The sequence below is a fragment of the Mobula hypostoma genome, chromosome 3 (genome assembly GCF_963921235.1).
Source record: "Mobula hypostoma chromosome 3, sMobHyp1.1, whole genome shotgun sequence".
Lineage (NCBI taxonomy): Eukaryota > Metazoa > Chordata > Chondrichthyes > Myliobatiformes > Myliobatidae > Mobula > Mobula hypostoma.
This window is the reverse complement of record NC_086099.1, coordinates 67,662,679-67,686,899: the sequence shown is the minus strand read 5'-3', so window position 1 is coordinate 67,686,899 and position 24,221 is coordinate 67,662,679. Positions and strand designations below refer to the sequence as shown.

General features: G+C 40.3%; 1 protein-coding gene across 2 annotated transcripts; it reads left to right on the top strand.

Annotated features, from left to right (window-relative positions):
* Positions 1-620: 620 nt before the first annotated feature.
* tmem33 (transmembrane protein 33) lies at positions 621-22,393 on the top strand. Of its 2 annotated transcripts, none has more exons than XM_063042140.1 (8): positions 621-865; positions 7,771-7,824; positions 10,517-10,611; positions 12,728-12,915; positions 14,082-14,149; positions 16,546-16,679; positions 16,816-16,899; positions 21,858-22,393. In XM_063042140.1, the coding sequence occupies exons 2-8, from the start codon at positions 7,783-7,785 to the stop codon at positions 21,985-21,987; spliced, it is 741 nt and encodes a 246-aa protein (XP_062898210.1). In that variant the 5' UTR covers positions 621-865; positions 7,771-7,782; the 3' UTR covers positions 21,988-22,393. The 2 variants fall into 2 exon arrangements, with proteins under 2 accessions (XP_062898210.1, XP_062898211.1); XM_063042141.1 differs by lacking the exon at positions 621-865 and adding an exon at positions 925-1,024.
* Positions 22,394-24,221: the final 1,828 nt, after the last annotated feature.

Sequence of the window (24,221 nt, the reverse complement as noted above, 5' to 3'; positions counted from 1 at the left end):
AAATCTTGTGCCAAGAATGAGGATACTCTGACATATTCTAATCTAACTTCTGCTGAAGCGTCCCAGTCCGAAGCATCGTCCAGAGATGCTGCCTGACCTACTGAGTTTCTCCAGCATTTTCTGTGTTTTGCCTTGGGTTTCCAGCATTTGCACATTTCCAGCCTCTCGTGTTTGATGTTCTAACATAATTGTTCTTGAATTTAGGAATTCAAAAGCAGTTTTGTGTGGCAGACCTGGGGAAAATGCAAAAATCCTTTCATGATTTACTTTTGACATTAAATGAATTGGCAACTTCATTTGAATGGGGCTGACTGGGCTGAATGAAGTTGGAGGATCTTTGTAATTCTCCACCCAGGAGATGTGTACAGGATAGATCGCCTGAGATATTTAAAGAGGTAGAACTTTTTTTTAAAATATTAAGGATTTGAGAGATGCAGATAACTGACATGGGAGTTAAAGCCTGGCAGAAATGACTAGGCCGAGTGGCCCACTCATTCAACAGCGGAGAGCTCCAGTTTTATAGAGATCGAAGCTCGGCGCCAGACGCGGTCGCCACGAGCCGGGAAACCGGTCTAGGTGTCGGGCGGTCAGGCCGCCCACGCGAGACCGGTGTAGCCCACCGGAATGGGGGAAATGTCGGCACCGACACGCCGCAGGGCTGGCAGGGTTGTTTGGCGACCGCGCGCCTGCGCAGACGAAACTCCGTTCCCGAGTAGCGGGTACGGGCTTGAGCTGCTGCGAGCTCGGGGCGGGAGCGGTAGGGTCCGCACCGGAACCGGAACGGGAACGGAAGCGCGGCGCGTGTTCGCTCCTCTCTCTATCTATCGCATATAGTCCACTCCGCTCCGCTCGGCGCGAGCTGCAGGTAAGGCCCCTGAGACCGGGTTGCCGGGGTAACGCTGCGTCAAGGGATGGAACTTTCTAGATCGGCTCTCCGGCAGGTTTGAGTCACAATCCCTTACGGTGAAGGCTGAAGCCAGTGGTAGTTCCCTTTCAGCCCCTTGTCACTGGAAAGTTCGAGGAGGTAGGCCGAGAGTCGTCGCCCTTACCGTGCACGGCACCCTTCATGTTGGCGAAGGCCTCGTGGGCCTCGTCAGTCTCAGATTGGTAGGGAGCACCGATCGAGGTAGGGAGATGTATGCAAGTTCAGGCCCACGCTCCTGTGCTGGGAATGGCGGCTGGAGAGATTGCCTTAAAGGAAGTGACTGTACAGATCGAGGAGCTGTTGGTTGTTATTTACAGTATTCCCTCGATTCAGGAGATGTCCCAGAGGATTGGACAACTGCAACTGCGACCCCGATATTCAAAAATGGGAGACGGACGGCAGGAAACCAAAAACATTTGTCATTAAGAGTGCCGAGAACCATTATTGAAGAATTAATTGCAGGGCGTTTTGAAATGCATAAGATAACCATAGTTAAATTGGTATTCTGAAAGAAACCGGTTTAACAAATTTACTAGATTTCTTTGAGGGTATAACAAATGAGGTAGATAAAGGAGAATTGATAGGTGTAGTGCTTTTGGGTTTCCAGAAGCATGGAGTACGACGATTCTTTAAAAGTTACTGTGCAAGATGAGAGTTCATGGGTTAAGGTGTAAAATGGTATAGATTTAGGATTGGCAGTAAGTAACTGGTGGAGTACTGCAGATACACCCCCCCCCCCCACAAAAAGTATTCACTCCCTTGGAAGTTTTAATGTTTTGCAGCATTGAATCACAGTGGATTTAATCAGAATCCTTTATTATCGCCAAGTATGTGGACACATACAGGGAATTTGATGCCGGTTTTCCTGAGCTTTCGCTGTACAGAATCAAAAAGCAAACAAAACAATAGTGCAAATAATCGTGAACTATATACAACGAAGTATACCTGTGTATATACAGGTGGACTTGTTTTATAATAGACTAAAATTCAAGTGTTCTTAAGACTTATGGCAAATGGAAAGAAACTGTTCTTGTACCTATTTGTCCTGGCGTAGTGATCTAAAGCGCCTACCAGAAGGAAGGAGTTGGAACAGGTGATGTCCAGGGTGTGATGGGTCTGCAATGATGCTGCTTGCTTGCTTCCTGACTCTAGATGCATATAAGTCCTGGATCGAGGGCAGCTTCACACCAATAATCCTTCCCACAGCCCTGACGGTTCTTTGGAGTCTATTCTTGTCTTGTTTGGTAGCTGATCCAAACCAGACAGTGATGGACGAACAGAGAACAGACTGGATTATTCTTGAATAGAATTGAATCAGCAGCTCCTGAGGCAGGTTGTACTTCCTGAGTTGACATAGGAAATACAACCTCTGCAGAGCCTTATTGATAAGAGTGTCCGCGTTGGGTGTCCACTTCAGGTCCTGAGAGATTGTGACACCCACAAACCTGAAGGTCTCCACAGCAGACACAATACTGTTGAGTATAGTGAGTGGGGGGAGTATTGGGGGGCTCCTCCTGAAGTCCACTGTCATTTCCACAGTCTTGATTTGGCTTTTTTGACACTGATCAACAAAAAGAGACTTTTTCGTGTCAAAGTGCAAACAGGTCTCTAGAAAATTATCTAAACTAATTACAAATGAAACACAAAATAATTGATTGCATGAGTATTCCTCCCCTTAAAGTCAGTGCACCTTTGGCAGCAATTATAGCCTTGAGTCTGTCGGGATAGGTCTCTATATCAGCTTTGCACATCTGGACAGTGCAATCTTTCCCCGTTCTTCTTTACAAGACTGCTCAGGCTCTGTCAGATTGCATGGGGATTGTGAATGAATTGCCCTTTTCAAGTTCAGCCACAAATTCTCAGTTGGATTGCAATCTGGACTCTAACTTGGCCACTCCAGAACATTAACTTTGTTGTTTTTAAGCCATTCCTGTGTAGCTTTGGCATTAAGCTTGGGGTCATTGTCTTGCTGGAAAGCAGATCTTCTCCCAAGTCATAGTTCCCTTACAGACTGCATCAGGTTTTTCTCCAAGATTTCCCTGTATTTTGCATCATTCATTTACCTTCACAAGCTTTCCAGGGCCTGCTGCCGTGAAGCATCCCCACAGCATGATGCGGTCACCACCATAATTCACGGTAGGGTTGGTGTGTTTTTGATGATGTGCAGTGTTTGGTCTAATGGCCAGAAAGCACAATTTTGGTTTCGTCAGACCATAGAACCTTCTTCCAGCTGACTTCAGAGCCTTCCACATGCCTTCTGGCAAACTCTAGGCACGATTTTATGTGAGATTTTTTCAACTGTGGCTTTCTCTTTGAAGTTAGTATTGAACCCAAGCAGCTGATGCTATGATTAACAGTTCCATTATCATCTGTGATTAGTGCATTTTCATCACTTGTATTATTCAGCCTATCTTATTCTTAACCCATTTCCATCCGTGTTTTTCTGGTTATTTTATAGGACCAGAAGATACAGAAGCAGAATTAGGCTATTTGGCCCATTGAGTCTGCTCTGTCATTTCATCATGGCTGATCCAATTTCCTCTCAGTCCCAATCTCCTACCTTCTCCCCATATCCCTTCCTGCCCTGAATCAAGAATCTATCAATAACCCAAAATACCTAATGACTTGCCCTCCACAGCCACCTGTGGCAATGAATTCCACAGATTCACCACTCTGGCAAAAGAAATTCCTACTCATCTCCATTCTAAATGGACATTCCTCTATTCTGAGGCTGTGTCCCCTGGTCTTGGACTCCCTTACTGTACAAGACATCCTCTCCACACCTCTGCAGCTGAGAACATTTAATGTCTTAAGTTTTCTCAGAACTCAATTGAAGACATTGGGCCAAATGTTAACTGTTCCTATCTGACCTTTGTGTTTTTAGCACTTTGAATTTATCCCTGCTATACAGAGTTGTTTTATATCTTGGAACAAGAACAAGTAGAATTTTAAAATGACAGGGAATAAAATATTCTTCGTGAAGGGCGGTATTTTGTAATACACAAATATTGTATAGTAACCTCCACAAAGAACTTGCTGGTATAACATGAATCAGTAGCTATGAAAATCTGGTTTTACAACTGAGCGAATGGTGGGGCGTCTGCATTTGTAATGACAATGGAATGTACAGTAAATTCAAAATTAGTTCTTTGAAACTATCATTTGTTTACATAGAAACATAGAAAAAAGGTGCAGGAGTAGGCCATTCGGCCCTTTGAACCTGCACCGCCATTTATTATGATAATGGCTGATCATCCAACTCAGAACCCCGCCCCAGCCTTCCCTCCATACCCCCTGACCCCCGTAGCCACAAGGGCCATATCTAACTCCCTCTTAAATGTAGCTAATGAACTGGCCTCAACTGTTTCCTGTGGCAGAGAATTCCACAGATTCACCACTCTCTGTGTGAAGAAGTTTTTCCTAATCTCGGTCCTAAAAGGCTTCCCCTCTATCCTCAAACTGTGGCCCCTCGTTCTGGACTTCCCCAACATCGGGAACAACCTTCCTGCATCTAGCCTGTCCAATCCCTTTAGGATCTTATACGTTTCAATGAGATCTCCCCTCAATCTTCTAAATTCCAACGAGTACAAGCCCAGTTCATCCAGTCTTTCTTCATATGAAAGTCCTGCCATCCCAGGAATCAATCTGGTGAACCTTCTTTGTACTCCCTCTATGGCAAGGATGTCTTTCCTCAAATTAGGGGACCAAAACTGCACACAATACTCCAGGTGTGGTCTCACCAAGGCCTTGTACAACTGCAGTAGTACCTCCCTGCTCCTGTACTCGAATCCTCTCGCTATAAATGCCAGCATACCATTCGCCTTTTTCACCGCCTGCTGTACCTGCATGCCCACTTTCAATGACTGGTGTATAATGACACCCAGGTCTCGTTGCACCTCCCCTTTTCCTAATCGGCCACCATTCAGATAATAATCTGTTTTCCTACTTTTGCCACCAAAGTGGATAACTTCACATTTATCCACATTAAATTGCATCTGCCATGAATTTTCCCACTCACCCAACCTATCCAAGTCACCCTGCATCCTCTTAGCATCCTCCTCACTGCTAACACTGCCACCCAGCTTCGTGTCATCCGCAAACTTGGAGATGCTGCATTTAATTCCCTCATCCAAGTCATTAATATATATTGTAAACAACTGGGGTCCCAGCACTGAGCCTTGCGGTACCCCACTCGTCACCGCCTGCCATTCTGAAAAGGTCCCGTTTATTCCCACTCTTTGCTTCCTGTCTGCTAACCAATTCTCCACCCACACCAATACCTTACCCCCAATACCGTGTGCCTTAAGTTTGCACACTAATCTCCTGTGTGGGACCTTGTCAAAAGCCTTTTGAAAATCCAAATATACCACATCCACTGGTTCTCCCCTATCCACTCTACTAGTTACATCCTCAGAAAATTCTATGAGATTCGTCAGACATGATTTTCCTTTCACAAATCCATGCTGACTTTGTCCGATCATTTCACCGCTTTCCAAATGTGCTGTTATCACATCCTTGATAACTGACTCCAGCAGTTTCCCCACCACCGACGTTAGGCTAACCGGTCTATAATTCCCCGGTTTCTCTCTCCCTCCTTTTTTAAAAAGTGGAGTTACATTAGCCACCCTCCAATCCTCAGGAACTAGTCCAGAATCTAACGATTTTTGAAAAATTATCACTAATGCATCCACTATTTCTTGGGCTACTTCCTTAAGCACTCTAGGATGCAGACCATCTGGCCCTGGGGATTTATCTGCCTTCAATCCCTTCAATTTACCTAACACCACTTCCCTACTAACATGTATTTCGCTCAGTTCCTCCATCTCACTGGACCCTCTGTCCCCTACTATTTCTGGAAGATTATTTATGTCCTCCTTAGTGAAGACAGAACCAAAGTAATTATTCAATTGGTCTGCCATGTCCTTGCTCCCCATAATCAATTCACCTGTTTCTGTCTGCAGGGGACCTACATTTGTCTTTACCAGTCTTTTCCTTTTTACATATCTATAAAAGCTTTTACAGTCCGTTTTTATGTTCCCTGCCAGTTTTCTCTCATCATCTTTTTTCCCCTTCCTAATTAAGCCCTTTGTCCTCCTCTGCTGAACTCTGAATTTCTCCCAGTCCTCAGGTGAGCCACTTTCTCTGGCTAATTTGTATGCTTCTTCTTTGGAATTGATACTATCCGTAATTTCTCTTGTCAGCCACGGGTGCACTACCTTCCTTGATTTATTCTTTTGCCAAACTGGGATGAACAATTGTTGTAGTTCATCCATGCAACCTTTAAATGCTTGCCATTGCATATCCGCCGTCAATCCTTTAAGTGTCATTTGCCAGTCTATCTTAGCTAATTCACGTCTCATACCTTCAAAGTTACCCCTCTTTAAGTTCAGAACCTTTGTTTCTGAATTAACTATGTCACTCTCCATCTTAATGAAGAATTCCACCATATTATGGTCACTCTTACCCAAAGGGCCTCTCACGACAAGATTGCTAATTAACCCTTCCTCATTGCTCAAAACCCAGTCCAGAATAGCCTGCTCTCTAGTTGGTTCCTCGACATGTTGGTTCAAAAAACCATCCCGCATACATTCCAAGAAATCCTCTTCCTCAGCACCTTTACCAATTTGGTTCACCCAATCTACATGTAGATTGAAGTCACCCATTATAACTGCTGTTCCTTTATTGCACACATTTCTAATTTCCTGTTTAATACCATCTCCAACCTCACTACTACTGTTAGGTGGCCTGTACACAACTCCCACCAGCGTTTTCTGCCCCTTAGTGTTACGCAGCTCTACCCATATCGATTCCACATCTTCCCGGCTTATGTCCTTCCTTTCTATTGCGTTAATCTCTCCTTTAACCAGCAACACCACCCCACCTGCCCTTCCTTCATGTCTATCCCTCCTGAATATTGAATATCCCTGAACGTTGAGCTCCCATCCCTGGTCACCCTGGAGCCATGTCTCTGTGATCCCAACTATATCATAATCATTAATAACAATCTGCACTTTCAATTCATCCACCTTATTACGAATGCTCCTTGCATTGACACACAAAGCCTTCAGGCGCTCTTTTACAACTCTCTTAGCCCTTATACAATTATGTTGAAAAGTGGCCCTTTTTAATGCTCGCCCTGGATTTGTCGGCCTGCCACTTTTACTTTTTTCCTTTGTACTTTTTGCTTCTACCCTCACTTTACACCCCTCTGTCTCTCTGCACTGGTTCCCATCCCCCTGTTGTGAACTAACCTCCTCACGCCTAGCCTCTTTAATTTGATTCCCACCCCCCAACCGTTCTTGTTTAAAGTCACCTCAGTAGCCCCTGCTAATCTCCCTGCCAGGATATTGGTCCCCCTAGGATTCAAGTGTAACCCGTCCTTTTTGTACAGGTCACGCCTGCGCCAAAAGAGGTCCCAATGATCCAAAAACTTGAATCCCTGCCCCCTGCTCCAATCCCTCAGCCACGCATTTATCCTCCACCTCATTGCATTCCTACTCTCACTGTCGCATGGCACAGGCAGTAATCCAGAGATTACTACCTTTGTGGTCCTTTTTCTCAACTCCCTACCTAGCTCCCTATATTCTCCTTTCAGGACCTCATCCCTTTTCCTACCTATGTCATTTAATTTAAAATAATAGAAAAGTTCAAACTATTCATGTTATGATGTTTAGTGCATTAATTATATGTGTGGTCTTTACCTTTAAATGTCTACTGTGGCTGTTAAGTAGAGAAATATGCTAGCCACGTAGTGTTGACAACATCCCAAGACAGCAGAAGATTGGGCGGTCAGGCTGTATTTTTTTAAATATGGTTGATTAATTAAGACTTTGTTTCTTTTCCAGTACTATTCTGATATGGCAGACTCAACTAGAAATGGCCCCCAGGGTGGTGTCTTGGTGAGTACAGTAAAATGCATTGGTCAATGAGCGATTTCTGATACGACTGAGTAACCAGTTTTGTTTTGACTTTATTTTTATTTTTCATAAGTGCTTTGCCTCCTATATTTGACTCTTTGAAGTAAAACAATAATGTATAATACAGTACTTGGTTTATATTCCGTGAGAGGGACTTTGACATATGTGAGGACAAGCTAATATGCTAGAGCAAGTTGATATTAATAACATGGATGTTTTGGGACTTTTGGAAAAACATTAGGATAAGTGAGTCCCTGGGGCAGGATGGGCTATGTCCTAGGTTACTATGGAAAGTGAGGGAAAAGATCGTAGTGCCTTCGGTGATGATCTTTGCATCCTCTCTGGCAACGGGAATAATACCAGAAGATTACAGCATGGCAAATATTATTCCTTTGTTCAAGAAAGGTAATAAGGATAATCCTAGGAATTATAGACAGTGAGTCTTACATCAGTGGTGGGCAAACTGTTGGAGAGGATTCTTAGAGATAGGAATTAAAAGAGTAGTCAACATTGCTTTGTGAGGGGCAGGTCGTGCTTCACGGGCCTGATTTTATTCTTTAAGGAAGAGACAAAACAAATTGAAGGTAGAGCGGTGGATGTGGTGTTTATGGATTTTAGTAAGGTATTTGACAAGGTTCCCCATTGGTAAGCCATTCAGAGAGCAGGATGCATGTGATCCAGAGAAATTTGGTTGTGTGGGTTCAGAATTGGCTTTATCCAACAGAGGCAAAGGCTGGTAGTAGATGAATGTATTATGCTTGGAGGTCTGTGACTATTGATGTTCTGCGGGGCTCTGCCTGGGTCCCTTGCTCTTGGTGATTTTTATAAATGACTTGCATGAGGAAGTGGAAAGATGGGTTAGTAAGTTGTGGATAGTGTAGAGAGGGTTGTTTTAGGTTACAAAGGATGCACGGCTAGTTTGAGAAGTGGAAGATGGAGCTCAATCCAGAAAACTGAAGTGGTACACTTTGAAAGGTTGAATTTGAAGGCAGAGTGCAAGGTTAATGGCAGGATTCTTAGCAGTGCTGCAGAACAGATGGGAATGTTGGGGTCATTTGAGAGACTTGGGCATATGGATGAAAGAAAAATGGAGGACTATTTAGGAAAAGAGGGTTAGACTGACCTTGGAGTAGGATTAAGGTCGCACAGGATCATGGGCTAAATGGTCTGTATTGTGTTTTGCTGTTGTATGCTCTTATCTGTCAAAGTTTAAAACTGATCACCTAAGCATGTCCACTGGTAGTTTAAGCTACACATACAAACTGCTGGAGGAAATCAGTCGGCTAGGCAGCATCTATGGAAAAGAGTACAATCAATGTTTCGGGCTGAGGCCCTTCATCAGGACTGCAGAAAAAAAGATGAGGAGTAAGAAGGTCGGGGAGGGGAGGCGAGGAAGAAACACAAGGTGATAGATGAAACTGGCATGGGGGAGGGGTGAAGTAAAGAGCTGGGAAGTTGATAGGTGAAAGAGATACAGGACTGTTGAAGTTTGAGAAATTCACGTTAGGAACTTTGGTACTAAAATCTGTGGGTTCAGCTAAAACACAGCTGTGCTGCCTATGGTGTGTTTCCTTTGTTGAGTAGGGAGGTGATTTTTAAATATATTTATTTAGTGTAGTTCTGTAAACATTGGCAGTAGTTACAAGTAACCTAGTTAATGAACAAACTGGAACTAGTTAACTGAAGCAGTGTATCGAAGAATCAGTGGGATAAGTAACCTGTGGTAATGATCATCTGTTTAGATTTAGCAGGTTGATTTTTAAAAAGGTAGATAAAATAAGAATGTAGCTTATAAGTGGGAGTAAAGTTATTTTAATTTTACTTTTTACTCAATGGATGAAGATGAGTTCTTGAAGCACTGAGGTTATTACTGCATTAGATTCCAGCCAAGTTGCCCCTAATTGGTTCATGGTTCCTTCTTCCAAACTGATAATAAATAAAATAAATTGATTAGTCACTACTCTATATTCCTGAATCAATAGATGACAATTATACTTTAGGATTAAAATCCTTATGAGATACCTTGTGGATTCCCATACTTAAATAGTTCAGTAATGCCTACTGTCAAATTAACAGAAGGAATATGCATTTGCTCTAAAACTTGGTAGATAACAAAACTATTGTTGAAAATATGTTGATGTTGATGCTTATGCTTGTGCAATCAAGTACCCATATCAAATCAGTTTTGTTCATTCTGTGCGATCAAAAATATTTTGAGTGCAAGAGGCAATGCAAATAAATGCTTTATTTGGATTGATCTATTTAATGGTAATCCAAATTATTTAATCTCTTCCATTTGTTATTGATTTTCTGTTTATTAACACACCCATGATATTTTCGCTATTTGAGAGATTGTATTTTCAAATAGTTGCTACTTGCTGACTTCATTCATTCCTAAAGGGTCTGGGTTTAAGTTTTAGGCTCCATCGCATAGTACTATATTCCAAACTGAACTGTAAATATTGAAGAAATTAATTTTTTGTAATATGAGTGTATTGGTGCTTTAGCTAATCATGTTAGCCACTCATCACATGCAAGAACTATTTTTGTTAGAAATTAGCTTGTATGTCATTCTTTATTACTGTACAAGGGTACACTTATTACTAGAATTTTAGCGTATTTGTATTTGTTAGTACTTCATGATTAAATTACAACACTCTCCTCACATTTTCAGCAATTCATGATGGCTAACAAACTGGAGGCTGCCATGTGGCTTTCTCGACTTTTCACAATATACTGCTCTATCATGTTTATATTTCCCTTTATGGGGTAAGTGTCATTTATTACATTAATAGAATTAGCATCAAGTTGTATTGATATTGAAGAATGAGTTAAATACTAATCATGCTTTTATTTTTAAAATATTAATGCATTTTGATAAATGACACCATACACTATAGAATGTTAGCTTAGTGTTTTGTGGAATCATTTGCTGTGCTATATCAAATAGTTATTTATAGGATAATAGAAAAAATAGAATCATACACATTTAGTTACTTACAGGATATTATTTGTTAATAGATGACTAGGTGGTGGTGGTTGGCATTTGTCTGTCTCAAAGGACAATTAGTGATGATAATTGTCATCACAAACCTGGGCGGAAGATAATGAGATCATGAGATGCCCAGTCATCAAGATCCTCCTCTCAACCTCAACTGTGTAATCCAAAAGAAAGCTTGTGAACTAATACTTTTGGCACCAGCTTGGCTGCCAGAGCTGCCGGAAGGATGTTCAATGACATCCAGCAGCCTTAGGGGCTCCACTCCAGATTTGCTGTCTGTGTTTACTCTATAGCCTTCATCTCTTCCAAGGCTGCACGCAAGGCAGTGGGCTTATTTAGCCATAGCTGGGGTCTGGTTCACGAGCATCAGGGCGTGTCCACACACCGGTGGACCTGCATGCTACATGTGCAGGGGCTAGACCTCCTGTCTGTCCTCTGTAGTTCACCCTGAGTCCAAAAGGAGTTTATTTTCTGTGTGTTGCCAGCGAGGAGGCACCACATGAGGCTTGCTGTTGGAGAGGCTATGTACTGGCAGGGAGAGACTTGCACAGTCAGCTCTCCTTTTCGCAAGACTGTTAGCAGCAGTGGAAGCTGAAAGTGAGAGTGATGAGCACTACCCACTACACTACCACACTGAACGCATCACAACAACCATTTTGACACAAGATGACTAGGTACATAGGGAAATAATGAAGTTAATTCAAAGTTGTAGAAACCAATAATTAGTTCATACTTGCAGCTTTGTGGATACGCATATATTTGAAAGGTGCCCCTACTTTATACTTTTTCATCCTTTTTATTCCCTGTTCTAACATAGATGCTAGTTTTTTATTTGATAGTGCATCTGTGAAATGCCTCTAGGGATCTAATGGAGTGATATATCAGGAAGACCCAAGTTATTGCCTTTTTCCCTGCTAAGAGTGTGATCAATCCTGATTCTTTCCACTTTGTATTTACGACCTGAAAGATTCATGGTACTTTGTTTTACAGATATTAGTTATAATTATGTGACCCCCTTGCTTTATCAAGGCAAGTACCCTCACCTGTCCTTGGTTTAGCTTGCCTGTTTAATTCTTCATCAATGTTTTTGTCACTTCCAAATATGCCTATTTTAGTGTTCCCCTTACCTTATACCTTGTACACTCTAATTTTGAACTCATCCAAAATTCTGCTGTGCAAATCTTAGTTTATTAAGTCACATACCTCTATTATCCCTGTGGTGATTGATCTAACTTGGCTCAGTCTGCCGTGACTTAATTTTAAAAGGTGAATTTTAAAATTACTTTGTGGCTTTACTGCTCCAAGTCTCTCCAACAGCATGGTAAGTTGCTTTTGTTTTACAAGGCTTCCACTCTTAAATATCTTTTGATGATAGGGATCACTGCCTCGTTGGATTGTAGAACTATAGTGTCACTCTCAGTTTTGATAATGAAGGAATTGCCAATGTTATTATTATAATGCTTGTGTTTTGAACTGCAAAACATTGGGTTCCTGATTCACTAATTTATAGCAAGAAAGTTAAATTTTTGCCGATTAATGATGGGCACCACATCTGAATGAAGAAAAGGCTTTGGCAGTCCTGAGTTCTGTTCAATAATTCTTGGAGTGTGAATTTGTGTGTGTGTGTATGTATATATAGAATGGTGGGCACCATCACTATGGTCAGGCCAGCTTGAAGTAATGCAAGGTATGAAGACTGTCACGGTTCAAGGAGCAATCTGTGATATTGATAACTGCCTGTAACGCTATACCTATATCAAATTGATGTTGTCTTGAGCATAGGACCAAAAATTCTAAAGTTTTCTTTTTCACAGTAGTACATAATTTGTGAAGCTTGCTTAAATTGTTGATATGCTAAAATATATTTATGGTTTTATTTTACAGATTATATGAGGCTACTAGCTTTTACCAACGTGCTTTGCTGGCAAATGCGCTTACCAGTGCACTTCGGTTACATCAACGTTTACCTCACTTCCAACTGAGCCGTGTTTTTCTGAGTCAGGCCCTGCTAGAGGACAGCTGCCACTATCTCCTTTTCTCATTAATCTTTGTCAACTCACATCCAGTTACTAGTATCCTTTAAATATTGGTTGCATTAAAGTGGAGTTAAAGCACTGTCATAAAAAAATACTTAAGTATGTTTAACTGGCCTTTCTATCTGTCAGTGAAGTTTAAGTTTCCAGTGGATTATGCTTTCATACTTAAAAATGAATCTCCAAGAAGTTCATTTGTTATCTGCTGTTGTAAGTTGCAAGATCCCTGGATTAAGTTTGTGTGCATTGAAATGGGGGATTCCAGTACCGAATGTTTCGGAGGAGTGAGCATTGAGGACCAAGGTAGAACTGTTATGAGGACCAGGAGTTGACAGTATTGTAGGTTGCTTTTTTTTTCCTATTTGAACTCCCACCGTAGTGATTGCACTTTTAAAAAAAAAATCTTTTCCAAAACTTCGTTCTAAAACTTCTTTCCTCAATGTCAAGATCCTAGGTTCTTCCTCCTACATTTCTGGAGCAGTATTCTTAGAAATTCCAAATAATTTTCTGGTGCATTTTTGGCTTTAAAATAAAATCAGTTAAGGATCATAAGCACAGGCCTTTTCGTCCATCTCGGTGAGTTTCACTCCCACTGAAAGTTTAATAATAAGCACTCCGTTTTCTAAATAGTATTACTTTACCACCTATCAGCTAAATAAATAGTGCTTTTGGTATTTCTATACACAAGTCAGCTATTAATTATAAATTTAAATAAAGACCAGATATGTCTGAAACAACAAAACATTGACAATTTATCCTCTCCAGTTTATTTTGGAAATTTTTGGGAGATTGTGAAGTGGGTAATTTGAGGGTTGAATGATTTGGGAGGGGGGGGAGTCAAATTGTTATGAAATTGAAAAATATTTCTACATGTTCAGCTTCAATTGATGCATTTGACTACACACTGGAAAATTCAGCAGTCTGCTATGGATTATCCAGGCACTTGTTTATTTAATTTTTTTTTCATAGGGCAATGTGTGTAAAATGGTTCTGCAACAACAGAACAGGTGATCTTTGATTCTGTAATGCTTTGCAATTCCCAAGAGATGAAAGATGATTTAAAATTTCTTTAAGTTATTCTTGCAGTGGAGTTTCTGGGTATGTCATATCAGCAGTGCCAGTAATTTTAATTATGTAGGTCCATATAGTATAAAATTTACTTTCTGAATATAGTGAATAATTTCTTCCTTAACTATTTCCTTCAGTGAGTATTTTTCCAGTTTTTCTATTTTCTCTGTTACATGCTACAGCGTATACAAAGAAAATTTTAGATGTAAGTATTGCTGTTTTAAGAGAACACCTCCGATGAAGAGTATACACACTTTGTTAATGTGAAACATGTTTTTCTGTTTCTTTTATATTACAAATTTCAAAAATTGTTTAAATAGTTTTCCTTTTTCCAGAGTAAGATAAAAAGCTTTCTGACCTTGAGATAACTTTGACACCAGTCTCTAATCTAACTGACCTGAGTTGATCATTTCTAAGATGTAGCAGCTAAAGACAAGCTTTTATTTTAATTATGCCAGCTTGGGGTTTTATAGACTACAGGTGTGGTGAACCTCCAGCACAACACACGATGATGAGCACAACACTTTGTTGGTACGTGGCATGCAGTATCATGTCACTGGAATTTAGAAGAATGTGGAGAGATCTTATTGAAAGGACTAGATAGGGTGGATGTGGAGAGGATGTTTCCTATGGGGGGTATCCAGAGCCAGAGGATACAGCCTCAAAATTGAGGGGCGACTGTTTAGAACAGAGGTAAGGAGAAATTTTTGTAGCCAGAGAGTAGTAAAATCTGTGGAATGTTCTACCACTGACTGCAGTGGAGGCCAAGTCCATGTGTGTGTTAAAGGCGGAAGTTGATCATTTCCTGATTGGTCAGGGCATCAAAGGATATGGCGAGAAGGCAGGTGTATGGGGTTGAGTGGGATCTGGGATCAGCCATGATGGAATGGAGGAGCAGACTTGATGGGCTGAATGTCCTAATTCTGCTCCTATGTCTTTGATACCATACATAGATTGTTTAAACCTCACCCATAATAAAAAGATACATAATGATTATCTTTACTGCCAAATGAAGCAGTGAATGATTTTTTTACAACCCTTGAGTGGTGAGATGTTGTCACAGGAAACATTTTGTACCTGCTTGGCACCAGCTAGATGATTATGAGGACGTGTGATGTTGGTTGATTCATTTTGAAATCCTCACCGACCTGGTGTACACATCAGTATTTAAATAGTAAACAAGTTCAATTGTCATTCAACCATACACATGCATGCAGCTAAATGGAACAGCATTCCTCTGGGGCCAAAGTGCAGAGTACAACCAGTCACACTCAGCACATAGTTCACACATAATCATGATAGCAGAAAAAAGCATGCAGTTACAAAGTATATTTTAAAAATAATAATATCACCCAAGTCCCTGAATGTCATGTCCTGTAGATTCACGGTGTGTGGATGTTAACCTGGAGCCATGTTTCTTCAAGGAGAGCTCGCAGCAGTTCCTCATATTGTGCAGTGCAGCCATTGAACGAACACTGGAGAGTAAAAAGGTTAGGAGTGGCCAGCCTCCAATCCAATGACACACAGCCAGCTCTGGTGCCTCCTTCCCCAGCAGTCACAACAGGTGGCCCTGATGCATGAATGAGGCCCGGTCCGTGCCACAACCGAAACAATTCAGCTACCTGCTGTCGGTCTCACCAATGGACCAATGAATTAGACATGCAGTATTCTACATTACCAGTGTCTTATGGGGTCTTGTGATCATCACAAAAATGTCCAAGGCAATCATTCTGGCCATTAAGTTGCACAGTGCATCCGTACACTGCTGATGCCTTCTTCCCTTGGTGGCTGAAGCAGGCTGCAACATGATGCGCAACAAGTCCAGCTCTATCGCTATCCAGCAAGTCACTAGTGGGGTAGACCTGCAGTTCGTGATGTTCATGATAACCAACAGTGACTTGCATTTGCAAAAAATGAGATAAAGGTCCAGAGAGCCCACTGTGTCTGAGAGTGTCACCACCTTACTGGAGGCCATTTGGGCCAGTTAACATTGGCTTTGCTCTGCTTATACTTTTTTCTTCTTTCATTTGCGAGTGAACATTGGATATTCAGTGAGTGATAATAATGGTAATTACTGTATGTTGGTCTCTGAATATTCATGTAGTCAAAGAGAAGCTGGATATTAAAACAATAGTAATTTAGTGCAGGAATGTTGAGAGTAAAGTGTTTTATTTTCCTTGATCTTTTATATGTACCAAGCCAATAATTTCACATTAAAACGCATATGAAATACAATAACAATACTTTTAGAAATGAAGTTATTTTTCATTTGTCTTTTAAAAGATAAATAATTTTGAACGTTTTCTAAAATGCTTCATTTATTTCAATCACTCTGTTATAATTTTATTAATAGTAAAGCAATGAATGGAAGTAAATAAGAAACATGACTCAACTTTTTTCCGTTAAAGGCCAGAGTTACTACTAATTCATTAATCAATGATAATCTCTGCTAAAAATTATCATGGCATGCAATAGAAATTTTTTTTAGAGGATTATTGCTAATTCAGGCACATACACTCAAAAAAGTTTGCCACCACCGGTCTAAGACAGAGAAGTTTAAAAAGGGCCGCAGCAACTAGTAACTGTTCCTGTTTCTTTCAGATCCTGGGTCCAGGCAGTTTGGCTTTTTTAAGGGCCATCTTAGATAAAATTTCAGCTAATCAACAGAATATTTTGAAGTTTATTGCTTGCAACGAAATTTTTCTGATGCCGGCTACAGTCTTCATGTTGCTAAGGTAATATGTCATAAATGGGATTGTCCTTAATAAATGGTATGTTAAGTTTTAATTAAGCAATCTAGTTATTTGCATACATGAAAGTAATAATATGGAAGCATTGCAATTATTTTGCACTTTTTGCACTTTTTATTAGTGGTCATGGAAGTTTGTTGCAGCCTTTCATTTACTACCGATTTCTTGCACTCCGATACTCCTCTCACAGAAACCCCTACTGCCGGTATGTATTTTCAGTGTTTTGCTGGTGCGTTGTTTAGTAATCTTTATCTAACTTAGAATAAACCTAGTGTTTTACTACATTCCTACAATCTTAATCTCATTGAATGCATATTAGATAGGTTGTTCTGAACTGGTGCTAGTATTCTAAAACTGTTGCTTTGAAGAGAACAACATTTGTTCAGTTCATTTTGTGTTGGAAATAATTTATTTTCACTGTGCTGATTCTTATCCCTGAAGACATCATATTAGCATGATTTTCTCGCACTATGGCCATTATCAATGGTTGAGTATCATCTATTCCTGCAGTCCTGATCATACATTATGTTGAATTTATTTGCAAATCACTTCCAATCTTTCTTCTCCAGTCCATAGCCCCTTTGCTAAAGGAAATAGTCCTGAAGAAGGGTCATGGCTTTTTCATTTACATGGATGCTGCCTGACCTGCTGAGTTCTTCCAGCATTTTGTGTATGTTGCTTTGGATTTCCAGCACCTGCAGGATCTCTTGTATTAATTATTTTTATTTACCACTGAAATTTGCATGGTTTTGTACACTTATCAAGCCTCATTTCAACCTTTTTTACTCAAACGAAAACAGCCAGTGATTTTCCAGAAGACAGAATTAGGCCATTCATCCCCTCAAATCTGCTCCACTATTGAATCATGGTTGATTATATTATCCCCCTCAACTCCATTTTCCTGCTTTCTCCCCAATACTTTTGATAACCTTACTAATCAAGATCCTATCAACCTCCACTTTAAATATACCTAATGACTTGGCCTCCACAGCTGTCCGTGGCAATGAATTCCACAGATTCAACACCCTCTGGCTAAATAAATTCCACCTCATCTCTAATGGGATATCCTTATATTCTGAGGCTATGCCCACTAGTCCTAGACTGACCCAATATAGGAAACATTCTCTCCACATCCACTTCTTATTCCTTCTACCAAAATGCATGACCATGCACTTTCCTACACTGTAATCCATCTGCCACTTCTGTCCCCATTCTTCTAATCTGTTGAAGTACTTCTGCAGACTCCTTGCTTCCTCAGCACTATATGCTGTCCACCTATCCTTGTATTATCTGCAAACTTGGCCACAAAGCCGTCATTTCTATCACTGAAATAATGGACATATAACGTGAAAAGATACTGTCACAGCACCAATCCTTGCAATTTCTAACTCTACCCACAAGGATTCTACATCTTCCAATCCATGTCCCTTCTTTCTAAAGATTTTATTTCATTTTTACCAACAGAGCCACCCTACTCTCTCTGCCCACCTGCCTGCCTTCTGATGCAATGTGTATCCTTGTATATTAAGCTCCCAACTGTGATCTCCTTTCAGCCCTGATTCAGTGATGCCTGCAAGGTCATGCCTGCCAATTTCTGACTGCATTACAAGATCAGCTACCTTACTCTGTAGACTGCATGCATTCAAATATAACACATTCAGTCCTGTATTCGTTATCCTTTTCAATTTTGCCTCCTTGTTACCTGAAGTTAAATTCTTATCCCTTTCAAAACTTTTTGCCCTTTTCTTTATTCTGGAAACCCTTGTCTCTTAATCCCTTGATGCATTTTCCGTCACTTTTACTTTATCCTCACTTTTTTCCAAACTGTTGAAACAACCCCCCCCCCCCCCCAACCAACTATTTAGTTTTAAAGCCCTATCCACGGCTCTCGTTTACAATTCACCAGGACTCTGGACTCAGTGTGGTCAGCTGGAGCCCATCTCTTTAGAATAGTTCATCCTTCCTACAGCAACTACTCCTTCTCAGAGGGAACAACAATCTCAGACCTGTTAGGCAAGCTCTAGGGCTGCTGCTCCTCCTTCCCCGATACTGGTACCATTGTCTTGCGAATTCAAATCCATTTTTCTCACATCAGTCTTTGCGCCACACATTGAGCTCACTGATCCTGTTAACGCTTTGTTAATTTGCACGTGGCTCAGTCAACAATCCAGAGATTATTATCTTTTGGTTCTTCGTTTTAATTTGGCTCCTAGCTACTCAATTCCCTCAGCAGAATCTTTTTCCTTGTTTTTCCTACATTAGTACTCACATGGACTGAAAAACTGGATCTTTGCCTCCCACTCCAAATTCCTCTGCAGATCAGATGAGATATCCTGAGCCCAAACTCCAGACAGCACAGCCTTTGGGACTCTTGATCCTTAAGACAGAGTATTGTGTCTGTTCCTTTGACTATACCATCCCATTACAGCTACATTTCTCTTCTCTGCCCCTCTTGAATGGTTCCCTGAACCATAGTGCCACAGCTGGTTGCTCATCCATCCACAGTTGATCCACTCTCATTCTTGCAGGGAGCAACAATCTATTGACAAGCTCAAGGATTGAGGCTCTTCCAGCACTACCTCTGGGATCCACCTACCTGCCTCACTTGAAGTCACACCCACTTGTCCATGGCCACAGACTGAATTTGAAGTATGTAATCCAATGGGTGTGAATGCCTCTTGAAACAGTGTCCAAGCAACTTTCCCCCTTGAGCCAAAGCCTTGGTTCTCCATTCTAGTACTGCCCACTCCAACCACGGGCACTTTGCTTAAATCTCTTCTTTTACTGGCTCAGTTAAAACTCTCTTCCAGTAAGACTTGTTGCCTTTAATAGCTCCTGCTCTGTCTCTCTGTTTGCCCTCCCACTCCCCTCCATATCTCTCTCCCGTCTCTCAGCACACAGAAGCACAGTGTAAATAGCAGAAGAATGTATCAGCTCACAAACTATCATATCTGGATGAGCCTACTATTTCTACTTTGGCTTTGTTGGTCACCTCAGGATTCACAGACCAAATTGGTAGCAAGTCATCATTATTCTTGAAGGACTGCTTAAGAAGCTTTTAATGTGCTCCAACTTTGATCTTTTTTTTGCAATATACCTCAGCTAGCCAAATCAATCTCATTACAGGTCATCCAGTTCTTTATCAGTTTTGTCAGGCAGTATTAGTTGACCCAGGATGCATCTTCTCATCCAGCTAAAGTGTGCACTCCATTCAGTTGACAAATTCTCCTCTACATTGCCTCTTGCCCTTACCTATTACTAATGTAAGTCTTCTGAAAATGTAGTCTTTGTTTCAAAGTGCTTCCCTATAGATATTTGGTCAACTTAACCACTCAATTCACCGGAATTTGAACCAGGAATATTTTATTGCTGCAGCAATATATTGATCATGAATGCTCACACAAAGTAGTTCAGAAATATCTCCTTCACTGCCTTTTGCTCTTTTAACATTTTCTGAACAACGTTGTGATAGTTGATATCTCTCACTTTAGAGTTCTTGTGTCTCCCTGTAATTTCCCTGCAGATTTTCTCCCTCATCTCCGTTGCAATATTTGAAGCCTGTAGAAAAATCAGGGTAATGATGCTCTTATTGTTTTTTAACTTGAACCAGATGGAGTACTTGACCTGCAGGGACCTCCCTCCTTCTCCAGCAGCATAATCTGTTCCTTAATTGGTAGTGCCATCCATTTTTCCTTCCATCTTTTCCAAATGCCTTATAACTAGCAATATTTAATGTCCACTTCCAGCTTTTTAAAAGTAATGTCTCCATTATTATCACTGCATCATCTCTCTTCATTTCTAGCTAGCACGTACTTTTATTTCAAAAGAGCATTGTCACTAACCCCATTTCCTAGACGGTATTTGTCCATAATGAGCATCACAATACGGATTATATGGTCATTGTCCTTTTGCAGTTTGTTGTCAGTTAGCTGTGCACAAATGACAGAGCACCAGTACTTGGCTGGAAAGAGTTCAGATCATGAAAAGATGGAAGTATTTTTTATTACCGAGGCATTCTATAATATCTCAGATTAGTGACTTTGATTCTTTTTTATCTAAATTCATCAGTTGCTTGATGCATTAAGGCATTTTTAATAATCTCTTTATTTTTAAAATTGAAATAGAACTCCTTTAAATTATCCTTCTGTATACCAGGATATTTATTTACTAAAGGTAGAAAACTCACACCTGCCCAAAAAATCCTGTGCTTGACAATTCTAATCAGTTTAAACCCCATTAAATAACACATTTAGTCATTAGCAAAGGGACCATTGTGCATGTTACAGAAACAGTATTTATTCAAAAATAAGATGCAAACTGATTTTCAGTTTGAGCTTGGGCGAATTGAATTGATAGCTGATTTCATTACAGCCTTCCACCAAGGATGGGGAAAACTGATTTTCAAAGGTGGTGTGAATGGCTGTCCATGAGATCACAGCTGTAGTTTAACAATGTGGCAGCAAAGACTGCTAGTGAAACTAGTGTGGAAAAGCCTCCTCTGCTACAAACACACCTTGTATAAAAGGTGGCTATGGTCATGTGCGACCATTCCATTATCTCAAGGACATGTGCAATTCCAACAGTTGACAAACTCAGCACTTATAAATATACTCATCCACCACCCTGTTTACTCACTGCTTGGAATATTGTGTCAAAGGCTGTTTTGTGCATTATCTACATTTATTGCAATAACGTGTCAAGGATGGAGAATGACTTAAACCTATAGTCCCTACAACTTAGAAGGGCAATAGATGCATGGGATATCACCACCCACGTGCATCATTCCAAATCATATGCCATTCTGATTTAGAGATGTGTCACTGGTCCTTCATCTTTGTTGAATCTAAATCCTGAAGTTCCCTACAATACCATAGACTGCAGTGCTTCAAGGTAGTATCTCATTTCCCACCTTGAGTGCCTTTGAAAAGATTGTAGTAGTGCTGCCACACCATTATGCTCATTTCCTGTAAATGAATAATGTAGAATATTTAATTTCACCTTGTCATTTCCAAATAACTTGGGGCGGGGGGGGCAGGGGTAATTCTGGTAATTAAAATAAGTTATCTTACATTTTTTTAGTGTGCCATCTTTTGATGATTGTATAATTTAAGAATAATCTCTTCTGAAATGTTGTTAACAGTCTTATTTCTGTTTTGTATGCAGAGCTCTCTTTTCAGAACTGAAATTGCTGTTGGAACATTTAATCATGAAACCCGCCTGTCCTGGATTTTTGCGAAACATGTGTCTTAACTGTATTTCTTTAGTAAGTCGATTGGCTCCCACCACAAATTGAAATGAAAACCACACATCTTCTATAAAAATAAATAAATATGCTGAGCAACTGATTAATGTTACTGGCTGTCAGCCTAGACATACTCAAAATGCTTGTTTTTTAGAATCCCTTTCATATCAGATTGTACCTTTGAAACAAAATTTGTTAAACTGAATTTCAGTTTTTCGTTGAATTACTTAGTTGAAATGGTTGGTTAAGGTGTGGAGAAACTAAGATATTAGTGTGGGTTTTAATTTCAACTGATTTAATGATGGTGAAATCAAGATTTACTTTTAGTCAATATTGGGAAAATGGAAAAATAGCACTAAAAGTAATTGGTCTTGGTGGTGTAATTATTTGGATGTTCATGATCTTAGATTTTGTTGTCTATACCCAAGAAATTGTACATAAGTATATATATATATATATATATATATATATATATATATAGAGTTAGGGTGTCCAATTCATTGAGTAGCTGAATTACACATCAAACACTGCATCCTGAAGTGTTGTGTTAAATCAAGCACCAATAAAGAGCCATTGGTTGCCCATTTGCTCTCTTAAATGTCTGTTTCTCAATTGATCAGAATACCCAATGAATAGCCTTAACAGAATGATTTTTGAGGTAGCACAAATTAATCAGATTACAGTTAAATGGAGGTAAATATTAATAACATGAACTTTACATTGTTCTGTGGTCTTGGCAGAAAAAGAAGTTTAATGCTCACTGGAATTTGAGCACTTCCAATCTTGAAAAGAACACCTAAAATGTGTTTCACATTATCTCACATTAAAAAGGTTGACTTTATAGCAAGTTGATAATATTTAAATGGTGAATATTTAATGCATGTAACTTTTACCAGCAATTTGCACTGAACTTGTGCATTCTAGTGGCAAACTTTAATCCTTTCCATCAGAATCTATTGGTGCAAGAAGTTCACAATAATGAAATACAAGCTAAATTAGCTAGGAAATATATAAAAAAATAAACTTTTTTAAGATGTATGTATAAAATTTCGTACGTAGTAAACCAAATATTTATGTAACCGGTTTCTCATTACAACCAATGCAGGACTGACTATGATGCTGTTAAGTAGTGTTGGTGTTTAGATTTCTGTTCTGTCAACCCAGCTGTAATGTGTATTGTAGGGAATTTTATTGACTGAAGTTCCTGTACCTAATAAAGCATAACATTGAAGTGGTTGCCTATTTCAACAAATCAGTCATTGTTGTCTTCCAGTTCACTTCACAGCTTTCGGTTGCCATATCTAGCATTTATTTTTCCTGCCCTATTTTGTTCAGGCCGCAGGTTTTTATGCCAAACTGAACTGACAATCTGTCTTACTGCAAATTAAAATATCCTTCCATTCAATACAAATATTTATTGTGCAACAATACAAACAGTTTCACTGGTATATTCTCAGTTTCAATATAAAACCCCCCAAAAAATGGCTAGATACCTGAAATAAATGGGGGGAAAAATTGCTGGGAATACTCCTTTGAAGATTGCTGATCCAGCTGGACTCTCTTTTGGCCTTTTTCCCCCTGGGTCAATTAATCATTAACTGTTGACATTGACGGTATGAATTTTTCCATGGCCTAAGTCACTCAGATCTACTCTCATGCAATTTCAGTACTCTGCTTATCTTGGAACAACCACCACAATCTCATCAAACCTCTGGCAAGCGAGGTGCTCCCTAGGCTTGTGACCTTTGCCTCACAAAGTCTGCTCTAAGTTAACATGCATCTGTGGAGGGAAATGAATAATCAATGTTTCGGGTTGAGACCATTCATCATGACTGGAAAAGAGGGGAGGTAGCTATTGTTAAAAAAATGTTGGGGTGTGTAAAAAGCTGGGACGTATTAGGTAGATCCAGGTGAAGTGATAGTAGGCAGTGGAGGAATGGTGAAGTGGGAACGAGGTAAGAAGATGGAATTGATAGGTAGAAATGACATAGGACTGAAGGAATCTGATGGAGGACAGTGGACCATGGAATAGAGAAAGGGTGGGTGAATGGCCACAGTGGGAGGAATGTGTGGGTGATGGGCAGATGGAGAGTGTGGGGGAGGGGAAGGGTGATTGGGGCCAGTAGGATTGGGAAAAAAAGGTGGTGGTGGGGCAGAGGATGGTAGTTACTGGGATTTAGGGAACTCCATGTGAATGCTATCAGGTTGGAGATAACTAAGGTAGATTATAAGGTGCTGTTCCTCATCTGGGTCTAGCCTCAGTTTGGCAGTGAAGGAGGCTGTGG